The sequence below is a fragment of the Nannospalax galili genome, unplaced genomic scaffold (assembly GCF_000622305.1).
Source record: "Nannospalax galili isolate Female #2095 unplaced genomic scaffold, S.galili_v1.0 scaffold87, whole genome shotgun sequence".
Classification (NCBI taxonomy): domain Eukaryota; kingdom Metazoa; phylum Chordata; class Mammalia; order Rodentia; family Spalacidae; genus Nannospalax; species Nannospalax galili.
This window is the reverse complement of record NW_008360320.1, coordinates 171,798-189,238: the sequence shown is the minus strand read 5'-3', so window position 1 is coordinate 189,238 and position 17,441 is coordinate 171,798. Positions and strand designations below refer to the sequence as shown.

Here is a 17,441-nt window from a genome sequence, read left to right as displayed (position 1 = left end):
TCAAAAGAAGGTATTGCTTGTCTGGCATTGTTGCTTGTTATGTAGCCTTTAGCTATACATATGGACTCTTAAGAAATTATATTGGCCCCCTTTAATCTTTGGTTATACTTTCCTTTTGGGTGTTTAAAGCCATATAGTTGGCCAAGATAAACCAATTTATTTTTACTCTTAAGGTCGTTTGAGGATCTGTTTCTCAGGGGTCACATGGGCTTGGGAAAAGAACCTGGTGCCTTTTACCAGTTCCGGTTATGTGAAGATAAGTCAAAGGTCCTGCTCAACCATGGTTGGCTTCGCTTGGAAGCATGGAAGAAATGTTTCCTCTGTGTTGACCCTCCTCTTTGTAGACTGGACACTGGTTCAAGTCCATCTGGTGGGGTCTCCTCGGCCTCCTAGATCAAGAGGACAGGTGACCCAACACAATTACAGGATATTTTGGGAAGTGCTCATAGTCCCCTGGAACTAGTTGACCTAGGAGGACAAGGAGCAAAGACTGTCCTTTATGTCCCTCTGACCAAATTATTATAGGCCTCAAAGTATGTCTGTTAAACATCCAAGAAGGTTAGTTCCACCAGTCTGGTACTTTTAATTACTGTGTACCATGCAAATCTTGGGCAAAGACCAGTTGTCTCATATAGTAGGTTGTTGAACTAATATGGTTCCCTCTGGTTTTTAAAACTAGCTAGACTTCATCTCTCACATTATCTAACCCCTCCATCATTGTTTCCCCAGTTAAGGTGCCACCATTTCCCCCCTTTTTCCCTTACTAATACCCTTCTCCTATGGTCCTACCTCTCTTGAGCTCCTTCTTTCCCTTTATCCCCTAGGTTCCTTGTATATCCTTCCCTCCTGCCTCCCTTAAACTAACCCAATTTTTATCCATATCTCCCTTATTGACACCTGTTTCTTACTGTTCTTCTCTTTCAGGGTCTTTTTTTTTTTTTCCTTTACCTCCCAGGTTCCTTTCCATTATCCTAGTTCCTGTAGTTATGTCTGGATACATACTCAATCAGGATTTGGTACTAGGATCCACATATGAGGGAGAACAATGTCGATTTTTTTTTCTGTGTTACTTCAGTTATAACAGTTTCTAGTTCCATCCATTTACCTGCAGATTTCATGGTTTCGTCTTTCTTTACTGCTGAGTAAATCTCCATCGTATGGACCATATTTTCATTATCCACTCATCAATTGAGAGACACTTAGGTTGTTTCCATCTCTTAGCTATTGTGGGAAGAGCAGCAACACACATGGATGTACAGGTATCTCTGTAATAGGATGAGTTCTTTGGGTGTATGCCAAGGAATGGTATAACTGAGTCAAATGGTAGGTTCATTTGTAGTTTTTACGAGTTCTCCACACTGCTTTCCATAGGGGTTGAACCAGGTTGCAGCCCCACCAGCAGTGGATGAGTGTTCCCCTTTCCCCACATCCTCTCCAATATTTGGTATCATTTGTTCTCTTGATCTTAGCCAGTCTGACTGGGGTAAGATGAAATCTTAAAGTGGTTTTAATTTTCATTTCCCTAATTTTTAGTGATGTTGAACATCTTTTAAGGTGCTTCATAGTCATCTTTACTTCTTTTGAAAACTCTCTGTTCGGCTCCTTAGCCCATCTTTTAATTGGGTTACTTCTTGTTTTGATTCTGTTTTTTCAGTTTGTTATATATTCTGGATGTTAAACCTCTGTTGGATGTGTTGCTGGTGAAGATTTTCTCCCATTCTGTGTGTTTTCTCTTCACTTCCCTGGTTGCCTCCTTTGATGTACAGAAGCTTTTCAGTTTACTGAGGTCCTGTTTGCTGATTTGACCTTGTATCTTGAACAATTGATGTCCGGTTTAGAAAATCCTTTCCTACACCTATATCTTTTAGGTTTTGCCAATGTTTTCTTCTAACAGTTTCAGAGTTTCAGGCTTTACATTGAGGTCTTTGATCCATTTGGAATTGACTTTTGTGCAAGGTGAAAGATAGGGGTTTAGTTTCATTCTTCTGCAGGTGGAGATCCAGTTTTGCCAGCACCATTTGCTGAACATGCTGTCTTTCCTCCAGTGAATGTTCTTGGCCCCTTTGTCAAATATCAGGTGGCTGAAATTGCATTTACTCATATTTGAATCTTCAATTTTGTTCTGTTGATGTACGGGTCGATTTTTGTGCCAGCACCACATTGTTTTTATGACTAGAGCTCTGTAATACAGCTTAAAATCTGGTATAGTAATCCCTCCGACTTTGCTCTTAGTGCTCAGAGTTGCTTTGGCTTTCCGAGGTTTTTGTGCTTCCATATGAATCTTAGGATGGTGTTTTCCAATTCTGTGAAAATATCATGGGGATTTTTGATTGACATTGCATTGAATCTATAAATGGGTTTTGGTAGGATGGTCATTTTCAAAATATTAATTCTTCCTATCCATGAGCATGGGAGGTCCTTCTGTCTTCTGATGTCTTCCTCAGTTTCTTTAATGGTTTAAAATTTTCATTGTAGAGCTCTTTAATGTCTTTGGTCAGGTTAACTCTGAGATTTTTTTTTTTTTTTTTCAGCTATTGTGAAGAGTGTTTCCATGTGCTCTTTCTGTGATTGCTTGTTAATTGGAATATCAAAAGGCTAGAGACTTTTGTAGGTCAATTTTGTAACCTGCCACTTTACTGAACGTGGTAATTTCTAGGAGTTTGTTTTGTATTAGTTTCAATTTCTTTTTGTGTTATGGGTCTCTTTAAGCTGTTAATCTCTTCTTAGTTTAGTTTTGGTGGTTCCCATTCCTTTAAATATCCATCCTTTATTTTTTTAGGTTTTCATATTGAGTAGCATATAGGTTTTTAAAGTATTCCCTTATAATGTTCTGTATCTTGTGTCTCTTGTGATGTTTCCCCTTTCATCTCTGATTTTGTTGATTTGGAGGTGCTCTTTCTTTCTTTTGGTTTACTGGGCTAGCAGTCTGTCAATATTGATTATCTTTTCAAAGAATCAGCTCTTGGATTCGTTGATTCTTTGTATTCTTTTGTTTCAATTTCATTGATTTCTGCCCTGATTTTTGTTATTTCTTCTTGTCTGCTGGGTTTGGGTTTCATTTGCTGTTGCTTTTCAAGTGTCTTGAGTTGCAATGTTGTCATTTGTGTTCTTTCCGATTTTTTGATGTAGGCACTTAGAGCTATAATCTTACCTCTAAGAACGGCTTTCAGCGTGTCCCAGAGGTTTTCTGGTGTTGTACTGTCCTTTTCATTTAACTCCAGGAATACTTTTATTTCTTTCTTAATTTCTCTTTTGACCCATTCATCATTCAGGAGTGTGTTGTTTAATCTCCATGTGTTCGTGTGGTGATTTTGGCTTCTTCGGGTGTTGATTGTAAGCTTTATTGCAATATGGTCTGATAGAACACATGGAATTATTACAATCTTTTTGTATTTGTTGAGGTTTGTTTTGTGCCCCAGTATATGGTCGATTTTGGACAAGATTCCATGGGGTGCTGAGTAGAAAGTATGTCCTTTGGGGCTTGGGTGGAATACTCGGTAGATAATCTGTTAAGTCCATTTGATAATATGGTATTGTTTAATTCAGATGTCTCTCTGTTAACTCTGCCCTGCTGACCTACCTGTTGGAGACAGTGAGGTATTGAAGCTCCGTACTATTAATGAGTTGGGATTAATCTGGGTCTTAAAGTCCTGTAGTACTGTTTTTATGAAGTTGGGTGCACCCGAGTTTGGTGAATATATGTTCACGATTGTAATATCTTGATTTCTTGTTTCTTTGATCAGAATGAAGTTGCCCCCTTTATCTCTTCTGATTAGTTTTAGTTAAAGTATTTTGTCAGATATTAGAATTGCAACACCTGCTTTTTTCTTAGTACCATTTGCTTGGTATATTTTTTTTCCATCCTTTCACCTTAAGATAGTACCTGTCCTTGAAAGTGAGATGAGTTTCTTGCAGACAGCAAAAAGATGGGTTTTGTTTCTTAATCAATTTCCCTAGTCTGTGTCTTTTGACTTTGTAGTTCAGTCCATTAATATTTAAAGTTATTAATGAAAGATGAGTGTTGAATCCTGTCATTTTTATTTCTGTTTACATTCTTGATATAGCTGTACTTTTCCACAGTTACACCTTCATTGAATTTCTTTCCGCAAGCCCTTAAGTGTAATCACTCCTTTCTTCGGCTCTTTGTATTGCTTCCAGAACTCTCTGAAAAGCTGGTTTTGTGGACATGAATTCCTTCAGCCTATTTATGTCATGGAAAATTTTTCTTTCCCCTTTGACTATAATACAGATTTTGGCTGGGTAAAGTAATCTGGGTTGGTATCTCTGTTCATTTAGAACTGGGGATACTTTGGCCCAGGTTCTTCTGGCTTTCATAGCTTGCACTGAAAAGTCAGATATAATTCTGATGGGTTTTCCTTTATATATGACTTGTTTCTGTTTTGTAGCTTTTAGTATTGTCTCTTTGTCCTGTATATTTAGTGTTTTAAAAACATTAAAATGTTTTTTTTGGTCTTTTTGAGACAGTGTCTCTCTGTTGCGCTAGCTTCTCCTGCAACTCAATGTGTAGACCAGGCTGGCCTGAACTCACAGAGATCTGCCTGCCTCTGCCTCGGAGTGCTGGGATTAAAGGCATGGACTACCACGCCTGGCAACATTTAGTGTTTTTACTATCACGTCTCGTGGAGTTTCTTTTGTGGTACTGTCTATTTGGCATTGTATGTGCTTCTTGTATATGTATGGACATGTCTTTCTTTAATTTTGGGAAATTTTCTTCCATGATTCTGTTGAAGATCTTGTCCATGCCATTATCTTGGGAATCTTCTCCCTCCTCTGTGCTTATGATTTGTAAGTTTGGTCTTTTTATGGTGTCACACAATTACTGCATATTCCATTCTTGTGATTTCTTAAATTTTTCATAATCTTTGCTTGAGTGGTCTAGGTCGTCCATTTTATCTTCCAGTCTTGATACTCTGTTTTCCATTTCATTCATCCTATTGGTGAGTGTTTCATTTCCTTCTTCATTTCAGCCTGAGTATTCTTCAATATTTCTAGCTCTTTTATGAATTCATTCAGAAGTTTATCCCTGTCTTCCTTCAGTTCTTTGGTTTCTTTGTGCGTTCTTTAAATTCACTGAATTCCTTTATCATGTTTATAATTGTTCTTTGAGTTACATGTCCTGCATTATCTCTAGGGGGTTCTCATTGTACTCCTCTAGAGGATTATTGGTATTTGGTGGGGATATGTTATTTTGGTTTTTCATGTTATTTTTTCTCTGTGATTTTGACATGTGAATTTCTTTTGTAGTTTCTGATTCTTGTGTGAGACTCAAGCCTTCCAGTTAAGGTCTGCTTCTTTTTGTGAACTTTATGTTCCTTTGTGGTTTACTCTTTGGGCATGAAAAGCTGGTTCGTCTAAACTTCAGGTTCTCTCAATTTTATATTGGAATGGCCAGATTGCTCTTGTCTTCAGGAGTTTCCACAGAGGCCTAAGTCAGATGAGGATCAGATGCCCTCAGGCTTTCTCCTAAAGTGTGGAGCCCTCCAGGAAAGATTTTGGCCTCAGGAATTTTGGGGTTGGACTGGCCTGGGAGCAGGTCCCTGGAGAAGTGCTGGTCTAGGGCAGGTGGTGGCCACGCCATCCAGAGATGCAAAGGGAGATGGGGGCGGGTAGAAGCCCCAAGGGCTTCTGGGGACTGCACTGAGGAACTGGGTTGGTCTTGATACAAAGGATTAGGAAGCCCAACGGTCAGGCCCTGCATCCAGGACAGAGGGTGGTGTCCAGGAAAGAGGCTGGTGGGTAGTGCAGCCAGGGAAGCAGAGCGAGGTGAGGGCAAGATCAGGCCCAGAGATCTCCTGGGGAACCTCAAGAAGGAACTGGGTCTGCCTGGATGCCAGGGATCAGGAAGCAGTGGTCGCCCAGGGCCGAGAGGTCAGCCTAGGCTTCCAGGAAGGAGGCTGGCGGGCGGTGTAACCCAGGGAAGCAGAGGGAGGTGAGGGTTCCTGGGGACCTTGAGAAGGAACTGGGTTGGTTTGGATGCAAAGGATCAGGAAGCAGTGGTGGTTCGGTGTCTGGGGCGCCAAGACAAGGAATGGGACAGGACCCAGGGTAGGAGGAGAGATGGGCCAGAGAGATGGGAGAGTGGATGAGGCTGGGGGAGTCAAGGCGGGGAGGGCACGATCGACTTACCCGGGAGAGATGCCCGAGAGCCTGTAGGGTCATGCACACCCAGGAAAGCAGAGACTTTAGATAATTTTTATTGAACTTTTTAAATTTCATACATTTCCCGATTAAATCCAGACTCCCTCCACCATCCATCCCTCCTTCCATCCTCCCACCAAACCCTATGCACTCTGCCATACATGCTAAGTCCTATTCATTCAAGTGTTTGTTTGTACCCAAATGTCCTTCAGTGTAAATGTGTCCACTGGATTCTAGTCAGCCCACCCATTATATGTAAATCATACTCTTCCTCACCCAACACCAGTCAGTCTCAAATAGTTCTCAGACTATTGGTGGACCACCACCTATTTCTCACCCCCTTTGGCCCTTCCTTAATTGAGCTGACATGGGCCCTGCACTCAACACTACCACTGCCACAGGCTCACCTGAGCAAGCCTCCAGTGGCCTGGAAGCCCCCACCTCCCTGTGTTTATGAACCATCTGTGGCTCTTAGAATCTTTCTGCCTCCTCTTCTGCAATGGTCTCTGAGCTGTTGGTGGGTGAGGAGTTCCATCCTACACCCTACAGTCTCTTATTCTCCAAAAGTTGGCCAGTTGAGGCCTTGTGTGCATCACATTCTGGTGTATATGGAAGCCTCACTGGTGAGAGTTGAGGGATACATTAGCCCTTTCTCTACCCTTTATTCTGCTGTCTTCCATGAGCCTTAGTTATAGAGATTCAACTGCAAATGTGTCGCTTAATAATGGGCATCTCCCAGGTGTATGTTCTCTGTGCCTGACCAGATGTGAAACTCTGCAGTAGTCTCCATCTGTTGCAAAAAAGAAGCTTCTTTGATGAGTGGTATACGGTATGCTTGTCTGTAAATATAAGGATTGATACTTAGCATATAGTTAAGACATTTCTTTTTGTCTTGAGTTATGGAAGAGATAGGGTTTTCTCCAGGATCTATGCCCTCCCCTCCCATACGTATTTGGCTGTTTTTACAGTGCCACCTGTGAGTTCCCTCCCATTGCCAGGGCTTTGAATCCAATTAGATAGCTGTTGATCCTCACCCCCACCTCCACCCCCGGGTAACAGTGTCACTACTGCACCAGTAGAGGTAGTTTGCCATGCTAGTCATTACGATTATTAGGCTTTAGGGCTGGGGTGGACAATTAATTGTTATTCTCCCCATATTTCCTTTAATAATGTTTCTTTTATGAAATTGGATGCACCTGTATTTGGTCTGTATTTGATGGGTTGTTCCTTTAATGGATATGAAATAGCCCCCCCCCTTTTTTTTTTTGGTCTTTTTGAGACAGGGTCTCCCTGTAGCTCCAGCTGTCCTGGAACTTACTATGTAGACCAGGATGGCCTTGAACTCACAGAGATCCACCTGCCTCTGCCTCCTGAGTGCTGGGATTAAAGGCGTGCGCCACCTCGCCCGGCTTGAAATATCCCTTTTTATCTCTTTTTGGTTTGAGGTATTTTAGTGATTGTTTAGGATAGCTACATCTACTTGTTTCCTAGATCCATTTCCATCCTTTTACCCTAAGATGGTAGCTACCTCTGATGGTAAGATGCATTTCATGGAGGCAGCAAAAGGATGGATCTTGTTTTCTGATCCAGTCTGGCAGTCTGTATTTTTATTGGAAAATTGAGACTTACTATTCTGAGTTACTATAAAGGTGTCTACTAGTTCCTGCCATTTTGCTTTTTTTTTTTTGGTGACAGAACTTCCCTGTATCCCCAGCTGGCCTGGAACTCACTATGTAGGCCTCGCTGCTGACCTCAGTCTCACAGAGATCTGCCTACCTTTACCTATTCCTCCGAGTGCTGGGATTAAAGGGGTATGCTGTCACTGCCTGCTTCTTAGACATAATATTGTTTATTCCCCATGGCCTCTTGGGTCTGTTTATCCTTCACTTTTGACTGAAGTATTCCTTCTAGTATCCTTTGTAGAGCTGACTTAGTGGTCAGAAATTCTTTCAATCTGTTTTTATCTCAGAAGGTTTTTATTTCCCTTTCCCTCTTGCAGCTTCTAAATACCTTTTTTTCTGTGTTTTTTAAAAATGTTTTAAATGTAATGTCATGGGGAGTTTCTTTTCAAACTGACTATTTGGAGTTCTGTAGGCCTCTTATATGTAGATGAACGTCTCTGGAAGATTAGGTCTTTTCATGGTATCCCAAAGCTCTCCCATGTTCCATTCATGGGGTTTTATAAATTTATCATTGACCTTTACTAAGTAATACAATTCCCCTGTCTTTCAGTACTCAATGACAGTGTTCCATATGATCCTTTCTGTTGAGGAGACTTACCCTTGAGGTTTTTATTTGGCTTATGGAGTTTTTTTCATTTCCAGCATAATTTCAGTGGGTCTTTTCTTCAGTAATTCTATCTTTATTGAATTTTGTTTTCATATCTGTATTAACATTTCATTGCATGCCTTTGAGTTGTTTAAAGATAGTTAGAATTGATTATTCTTTTGAATTTGGATGTTTTTTCAGGTTGTTCTTATAGAGGTCCATTAGTTTTTGGAGAAGATGTTTTTTGGGGGGTGGGTTTCTGAGACACACCTGTAGTTAGTTAACTGGTTCAGTGGAAGTGTGTGGGCATGGTACTAATTGGTAAATGTTGCAGATGGGAACTAGGCAGAGGGCAGAAGTTGGGCCTGGCGGCCAAGGTTTGGGACCCTTACCTCTCAGCAAGCACTAAATAAATAAGTAAATAGTAATTAATCTGTTTATTTCTGTTGTGAATTTATTGGTTGATATGGTTAGGCTTTTTTCGGATATTTTAAAGATAGTTTTCCTGAATATTGAGAAACAAATTATAGAGTTTGCTATATAACCATTAACTGTGAAATATTTATAGCCATATTTGTGGCTCCTGTAGTAAAAAAAAAAATATTCATGTTTACTGTTATTGAATGCTCTGTCAGTATTTAGAGTTTTCTAATCATGATACTTAACTATTCTTCCATAGGATTTGTTGTTCTTAGACAGGATCTCTCATATTATTACTGTAATGGTGGATTGCATTGATTTTTCACCATATAACATCAAATACCAGCCCCAAATCAAATGTAAGTATCCTCTTTACCTTTGTTTATTTAATATTTCATATCACTTTAAGGAAAATTCTTAAGGCTTTTTCCCTACTTAACTTTATAAACTAGTTATCAGGATATTATGCTAGTATCAGTTGAGTAACATAATTGATAAAAGATATTTATAGAAACCTCTTTTTTATTTTTTTTGTCTGTTTGAGACAGGATTTCCCTGTAGCCCCACCTGGCCTTGAACTCACCAAGTAGACCAGGCTGGCCTTGAACTCAGAAGAGAAATCTGCTTGCCTCTGCCTCCCAAGTGCGGGGATTAAAGGCTTACACCACCACACCCGGCCAGAAATTTCCTATCTTTTACTTACATTCTCCAATAACAGTTGTGTGGGTTGACCCTGGTGGTTCCCCTGTAATCCTAGTACTTGAATGGCTTAGCCTGATGGAGGATTGCCTCCAGTTGAAGGCTAGCCTGGACTAGATCCTGTATCAAAGCTAGAAAAATTCAGTTATTTATATTTGTCTTATGCTTTTGTGTTTGTCATATACATTTGTTTTGTTTTGTTTGTAGTCCCCGCTGGTCTCAATCTCACAGAGATCTGCCTGCCTCTGCCTTCTGAGTGCTGGGATTAAAGGCAGGAGCCAGCATATAAATTTTATTCTCTGTTTGAATGTTTGTTATAGACAAGTAAACCTGTAATATTTTCTCAGTGTTGACTTAATTGTCATTCATTTCTTTACAGGAACTCCACAGAACTAATGTGGGTTTTGTAATTCATACCCTGTTTATTCCTAATGTTAGCTTTTAATATTAGACTGATAAATGTCAAATTTCCATTATAAAGTTAATTACTAAATAATGATGTCTTGTGATTACTATAGGAGATTGTGGAACTATCCTCTTTTTTGTTGAGGCAGCATCTCTAGTTGTGCAAGTAGGTCTTGAACTTGTTATATAGTGAAGGATAAACTCATTTAGTTTGAGACAGTCTCTAGTCCAGGATGGCCTGGAAGCCCCTGTTTAGGAAGGATGACTTTGAACTTCTGATCCTCCTGCCTATGGAGCGCTGGGATTATGGGCATGGTGATTTTATATGGTACTGGAGATTCAACCTAGGGCTTTGTGCATGGTAAACAAGTATTGTGCCCGCTGAGTTATATTCCCCAGCCCTGAATATCCTGTTATTTACGAAATTGGCTCATGAATTTATTATCACACATTAATAAATGATCTTCCTAAAACAATATGGTACTTTATATGACACCATGTTTTGTTTTGTTTTTTAAAAAAAACAAAACCATGTGGGTGCTGGGGATCCAAACTCAGGTCGTCATGCTTATGCACAGAACCGTTAGTCTTCTATATCTTGTTTTTTTCCTCTGTACTGGACCTTCACCTACAAATGAAACAACTTTACCATTGAACCATATCCTTCCACCCCTATTTTATAACCTTTACATTCTCATTATTCTTTGAAAAATTGGCAGAAGCATTCAGCCTTATTTTATATTTCCCTACAACATAGAATGAGATATTTCCCAGCAAACTCCTTTACTTTTAGCTGAAACTAGAATGTAAAAACCACTATTGGGGGCTGGAGAGATAACAGCAGTTAAGAGCACTGGCTGCTCTTGCAGAGGACCTAGGTTGGATTCCCATTACCTACCTGGTGGCTAACAGTCATCAGTAACTCCAATTCCAGGGGATCTGACACCCTCTTCTGAGCTCCATGGGCATTGCATGACATGGGTGCATATATTATATATATATGCAGGCAATATACTCATACACGTAAGATAAAATAATTTAAAAACCCTAGGTCAGTTTATTGCTTGCTATTATGATGTCTGTTTCTGGATCTTTTTACTGAAAACAACTAGGAAGTACTTGTGTATGGAATCATTTTTGTCTGTTTCTCTTGATTGTTTTTATAATTTAATACCATGTAGTTCTTCATTTGTACCTACATACTTTAAGTGAGAAACTTGGTTGCCATTATTCTAACTAGATACATAATTTGGTCAGTCATGTATTTTTTTGATTGTCTACTGATGTCCCATGTCACCTCAGCCATTCAGCACTTCAGCTCCTGAGAACTCTTGAGCTTTTCCAATATTCATTCATGTTGAAGAAACTGAGTCTACAGAGGAAGGTTGACTTCTTTTCAGTAGTAACCTTGGCTTTCATTTCACCATGAGGTTAATAAGTCCTGAACTAGACTTTGAGCTCTCTAACTTAATTGTTTTAGAGAAATAGATAGTTTTGGAATTGGTTTGATTTCTTTTTTTTCAGGGCAAGAGAAAGTTATACCTGTAACTGGAATGGATTGTAGAGATCTAAGTGCAAAGAAAAATCAGTGCTTTTAAGAGTAATCAATCCTTACTGGAGTTTAATTGTATTCTTTCTCAGGGTTTGGATCTCTGCCTTTATTTGCAGGGATCAATGTGCTGTGTGTTGATGAGCTAGGAAATAGAAATTGCTAGTGAAGATAATTTTATTGAAAAACTATGAACATTTATCTTTGTTTACCTATCATGTGATTTAGTACTGCTAAGCTAGTTGAAATTCTGAAGTAGAAGAATGTGAAATGTATTTTATAATTCCTCAGAGAAATTGACTCATTTTTCTGAAATTCTTATTTTGGCAGATCTGCCAGCTCTTTCCCATTGTCTTGGATTTTTATTTTTAAATGAACTCTTGATACTTACCTGTTAATGGTATATTATTTTAAGATTTACATTAATAAGAACATGTGTATTTGATGTAGTTAGCATTTTAAATGTAAGTTGTAAAGGTAGACAGTGAGACATCAAAGAACTCAAGTTTTAATGAACCCAATTGTCTCTTATTAGTACCACAGAGATCTTCAGATTGGGCCAAAAAAAAGAAGGAGCCCCTAGGGAAACTGGCTTCTTTATTTAAGCTTCTTGTGAGAATGATCCATTCTTTCCAAGCTCTGAGCTACAAGGAAGTACATACTGATACACTACTTGCTATCGGTACCTCAATCACCAGCATACTTTCCAATGTATTTGGACACATTTCTTTGCCTTCTATGATCCGAGAAATATTTGCAACTTTAACAAGACCTCTGGCATTATTGTATGAAAACTCAAAGTAAGTAGTGCTCAGTTTACCCACTTTAAATTAAATACGTAATCTTTGTGCATCTGTTAATCATGTATATGTGCACATGTATGCACGTGTATGTGGTGAGGGATCAGTACCGGCTTTCTTCAGTTGCTCTCCACCTTACTTTTCAAGATAGGTCCCCTCACTGAACCTGGAGCTTATCAGTTCAGCAAGACTAACTGGCCAGCTCCAAGTGTCCGGCTATCTCCCTAGTGCTAGGATTGCAGGTCTATGTGTCATCTGGCTTTTTCTGTCAGTGCTGGGCAACTGAATTCAAATCTTCATGTTTATGTGGCAAGCGTTTAGCAAACTGAGCCATCTCTTCAACTTGAATGTGTGTAATTTAAACAGAGGTAATAATTTCATTTTTTCCCCATCTTTCTGAGACAAGGTCTTGAAGCCCCAGCCTGGAACTATGTAAACCAGGCTGGCATCGAACTCACAAAGGTTTGTCTGCCTCTACCTCCCAAGCGATGGGATTAAAGGCATGTGCCACAACACCCACCCAGGCAATAGTGTTTCAGCTTGGTTGTTGTGGATGGTGATTTGGAGGATATATGTTAAAATAGTCTTTTGTTAAAGCTAAGTTTAAATAGAGGTACGTGTGGTGGTACATGCCTTTAATCTCAGTACTCAGAAGGCAGAGGCAAGTAGATCCCTGCCCTCAAGGCCTGCTTACATCTTTTGTAAATTATGTTCATGGAGAAAGTCTTAAGGAACAGATTTTAAAGAGTGCAAAGAAGAGGGGAGGGCCTAAAGAGATGGCTCAGTGTTTAAGAGTGCTTGATGTTCAAGGGATTGGTACCCTTGTTTGCCCTCTGTGGGTACCCACTGGCCCACATTTAAAGCTTGTACATGGCCCTGGGTTTTACCCATAGGGCTGTGGCGGGGGAGGGGGTGTAGTTACGAACACTTAGAAATCTAATCAAGATTCTGTTAATAACTCATTTTTCTAAAGATGAAGTATTTAATACTTTTATTTTTTTAAATATTTATTACTTTTATGTGTATGAGTGTATTGCCTGCATATATCTGATTTCCCTGGAACTGGAGTTAAGGATTGTTCCTAGCTGCCATGTGGGTGCTGGGAATCAAACCCAGGTCCTCTGTAAGAACAGTCAGTGCTCTTAACTGCTGAGCCATCTCTCCAGCCCTGTATTTAATACTTTCTATTTAGTACTCTTATCTTACTAATCTTTGGGTTATTTTATATTATTGTGAATGTTGCTACTGGTTTTTGTGACTACATTTCACTTTAAGGCTGAGCTTGATAGGTAGCACAACTTACATGCTAACTTTTGTGTCTTTTCAGGTCTGAAGAGGTTCCTAAAGTATATAGTTGTCTGAACAACAAGGTAAATATGGTGTCCATAAAATTTACTTCCTTGATAAGGAATGGTAATGTTTACGCAGTTGTCTTCCTTTAAAAATAATTACGATTTTTGAAGGGTTTTGTAGATTTGTTTGTGGCTGTTTTACATTTATTCAGTTATTTTGTGAATGTTTATTTGCATGCTTGCCATTGCCTGCTCGTGGAGGCCAGAATATGTTTGCAGGAGTTTGGTGTTCTCCACATGAGTCCCAGGGATCATCAGCCTTGCTGGCAAAACAACTTCACCTCTTTGAGTTATCTCACCTACCTTTATTATCATTATTTCTTTTTAAATATGCATTAAATAATAGTTTGGGCACATTCATAGGTAGTTTCGGGGGAGCGTTCTTTCCTTTTTAAATAACATCTCTTTATATGAGAGCAGTTAAGCTCCAAAGTTTCATTGATAAAATTATAGACAATTAATAAGTCCTGTTAAAATTAATAGGAGAGCAATTTGTTTTTCTGCTAACAGAAAGTAAACTCAAATCAAGCTATAATATCAACCTTAAAGTATATTTGCCTTATAATTTATTTGTATTTATGGTATAGGAGTACTTTAAAATGGTTCAAATTTTAAACATTGAATTAGTAAATAGTGACGTGCTGCAAGTTGGTGTTCAGTATACTTTTTGCTTTTTATCTTTCTAGTTAGAAAAGCTGCTAGGAGAAATTATTGCTTGTCTACAGTTCAGCTACACTGGAACTTACGACAGTGAACTCCTTGAACAACTCTCCCCGCTACTATGCATGATATTTCTGCACAAGAATAAACAGATTCGAAAACAGAGTGCTTTGTTCTGGAATGCTACATTTGCTAAAGTGACAGTGCTGGTTTATCCTGAGGAATTAAAGTATGTTAGCAACCAAGCTTTCCTATGCCCACTTACTCTATTCCAATAATTTAAATTGCTATTTTGCTATTAAGTGAACTTATAGGGAATTGTTGCAGAGGATTATTTTTTCAGAGTACATGGTAATTATCAGACATGGGTTAACTTATTTGGGCCTTAGATTAATTTGATTTTGGGAACCAATATATGCAATGAAAATTTTTTTAAAGAAACAAGGGCAGAAATTTTATGGTTATTTAAGCTAGTCATAGGTAGTTCGTATAATATTCTACTATCTGAAATTTTCCATGATAAGGAAGTTATTAATTTTGAAAGTTGGTTTTTTGGGGGGTGGGGTGGAAATGGTGGTGGTTATTATTTTGAGGTATGGTCTCACTTTTGTAGCACAGTTTGGTTTGGAACTTTTGGAACTTCTCGTTTCAAGCTTCCTGGTATTATAGTCATTCATTACAGGTAGAACTCAATTGATAGAGCTCCTGCCTAACATGCATGAAACCCTGGATTTGATCCATGACACACCATAAACTGGGAGTGGTGGCACAGGGCTGTAATCCTAGGAGGATCAGAAGTTCAAGGTCAGATAGCTAAATAGCAAGTGTGAGACCCTGTATCCTAATTAAAGTATTCTTGTTAGACAGAGAGACCCTGTCTCAAAAAAAATATATTCTTGTTAACATTACCAGTGTTCCCTTTACTCATAATGTATATTTATGTATTTTTTTAAAGGCCAGTACTAAGACAAGCCAAACAAAACTTTCTGCTTCTGTTGCCTGGTTTGGAAAATGTTGAAATGATGGAGGAATCCAGTGGACCATATTCAGATGCAGTAAGTTGCTTTTTGATTTTTAAATTATGTTTGAGGTGCTAGACATGGCTCAGCAGTTAAGAGCACTGGCTACTCTGGCAGAGGACCCGGGTTCAAGTCTCAGCTTCCACATTGCCTGACAGCCATCCATAACTCCAGTTCCAGGTGATCTGATGCCCTCTTCTGACTTTTGAGGACGTTACATGACATGAGTACACTTACACATGCAAGCAATACATTCATATATATAAAATAAAAAATCATAAGATATTTATTAAAAATTATGTTTGAATAATTTGTGGTAGATGAGTAACAATTAGAACTTGAACAGAAAGAAATTAAATAATGTGAATTTTTTTTTTTCCTCCATAGATATCAGCTGTCTTACTATTTTGCGGTTCAGGGTACTGGTTGCTTAAACACTACCACTGAAGCTACATGCTCAGTGTCTCCCTATTTACAGTTTATTTTGAGATAAGGGCCAGCTTAATATGGATAAATAATATTTAATCAGTCCATATCTAATTAAGGGCTAGCCTTCATTTTTGCCTCATATTTCTCACTCCTTATGTCAGAAGTAACACATGTCTGCTAGATTCAGGTCACCAGTTAAAGTAAAAGTTAACTTTGATTAATACTTGGTTGCTTTCTGAAGATCTAGGAGTAAAAAGGGTATTGGAATGGATACCATATTCTTATGAATAGGGCCACTTAGAAAATGGTTTTCTATTCAGGAACAGATTGTATGTATATAGTCAGTTTTGTTTAGAATTATAAGAAAAATTTATGTGGCTTACTGTTTTTTCTTTTGGCTGATATCTCGGCAGATAAAATGAATTAAACTTAAGATTTGTTCAGCGTAATTTAGTTTACAAAGACTATATATCCTATGCCAGGGGTGGTGGTACATGATCTTAATCCCAGTACTTGGGAGGGGATGGCAGGTGGATCTCCAAGGTTGAGTGGAGGCTGATCTAGAGAATTCCAGGCCAGTTGTGGCTATGGGGAGACCCTGTCTTCAAAACCAAATAAAACTATATTCTGGTATTAGAGAAAATGTGCGGGATGCATTACTATCTCCACCTTATTTGCTTTATTGACCACCTTTATTCAGGAATGTTGCAAATTTCCTAATTTTTTTCTCTTAGCTTCCAGTCTTATGCATAGTATCTGAGTCTAGTACTAGGATTTACTTTACCTTACAGAGTTTATATGGCACGTTTTATTTTCAGAAATGACAAAGCTAAATGTTGGGAAACTGACTATAAAAGTTAGACAAACCCTTTTACATATTAGACTGTGGCTTTCCTTTGTTTTTAGTACGCTTGAAGAGTCAGAAGAAATTTTGCATAATTTGAAATGAGTAGTCATTAAACTGAAATTTTCAGAATCTTTTTCAGAAGCAAAATGCATTCGATGCATGCTTAATAAATTTCTTAATTTTTTAAAAATGAAACAGACAGAAAATTCACAATTAAACATCAAGATAAGTGGCATGGAAAGAAAATCAAGTGCAAGAAGAGATTCCTTTTTGGCACAGACAAAGGATAAAAAGGAAAATATGAAACCATCAGCCAAAGTAGGTTTTAAAAGTGTATTTACTGGAATTTTAAAAAGTCAAGTAATGTGGTAGCCTAAAGACATGCAAATTTTTGTTTTATTTTTGTTCTTTTGTTTGTGGCTTATTTTGTTGCTAATGTTGTTTGAGACAGTATCTCACTATGTATCCCTGACTGACCTGGAACTCCTTATGTAAACTAAACTGGCCTGAAATTTAGAAATCCCCCTGTCTCTGTCTCCTTAGTGCTAAAATTAAAGGTATGAGCCACCACCCTGAGCCAGGATATGCAAGTTTTAAATGGAAAGAGAAAGGTGTGAAATTCTAAATAAAATAGAGGATTGTGGTGGTATGATCATTACTATAAAGTAACACTGCTAGTATAGCCTGCAAATGTAGAAGAGGTTTTGATTCCTTAGTAAAGATAAATCTCTGTGGTACTTAGCCCCGTGGTAGTAATTCTCATTTTGTAGTTCATTTTGGGCAACAGCCTTCTTGAAAAGAGATAGAAGGAACAAATGAATAACTCAGGCTTAT

The 17,441-nt window shown here is 38.5% G+C and overlaps 1 protein-coding gene across 7 annotated transcripts in view; it reads left to right on the top strand.

Moving 5' to 3' along the window:
* The window catches only part of Rif1 (replication timing regulatory factor 1), a 70,726-nt gene that overhangs the window by 37,977 nt on the left and 15,308 nt on the right, over positions 1-17,441 (top strand). For 6 of the 7 annotated variants that reach the window (XM_029559696.1, XM_029559700.1, XM_008825150.3 and 3 more), the window contains 6 exons: positions 9,107-9,206; positions 12,036-12,300; positions 13,628-13,670; positions 14,339-14,541; positions 15,268-15,367; positions 16,806-16,925. In XM_029559696.1, coding sequence (XP_029415556.1) covers positions 9,107-9,206; positions 12,036-12,300; positions 13,628-13,670; positions 14,339-14,541; positions 15,268-15,367; positions 16,806-16,925 — 831 coding nt within the window. The remainder of the gene's footprint in view (positions 1-9,106; positions 9,207-12,035; positions 12,301-13,627; positions 13,671-14,338; positions 14,542-15,267; positions 15,368-16,805; positions 16,926-17,441) is intronic. The other variant, XM_029559698.1, reaches the window with a different exon arrangement.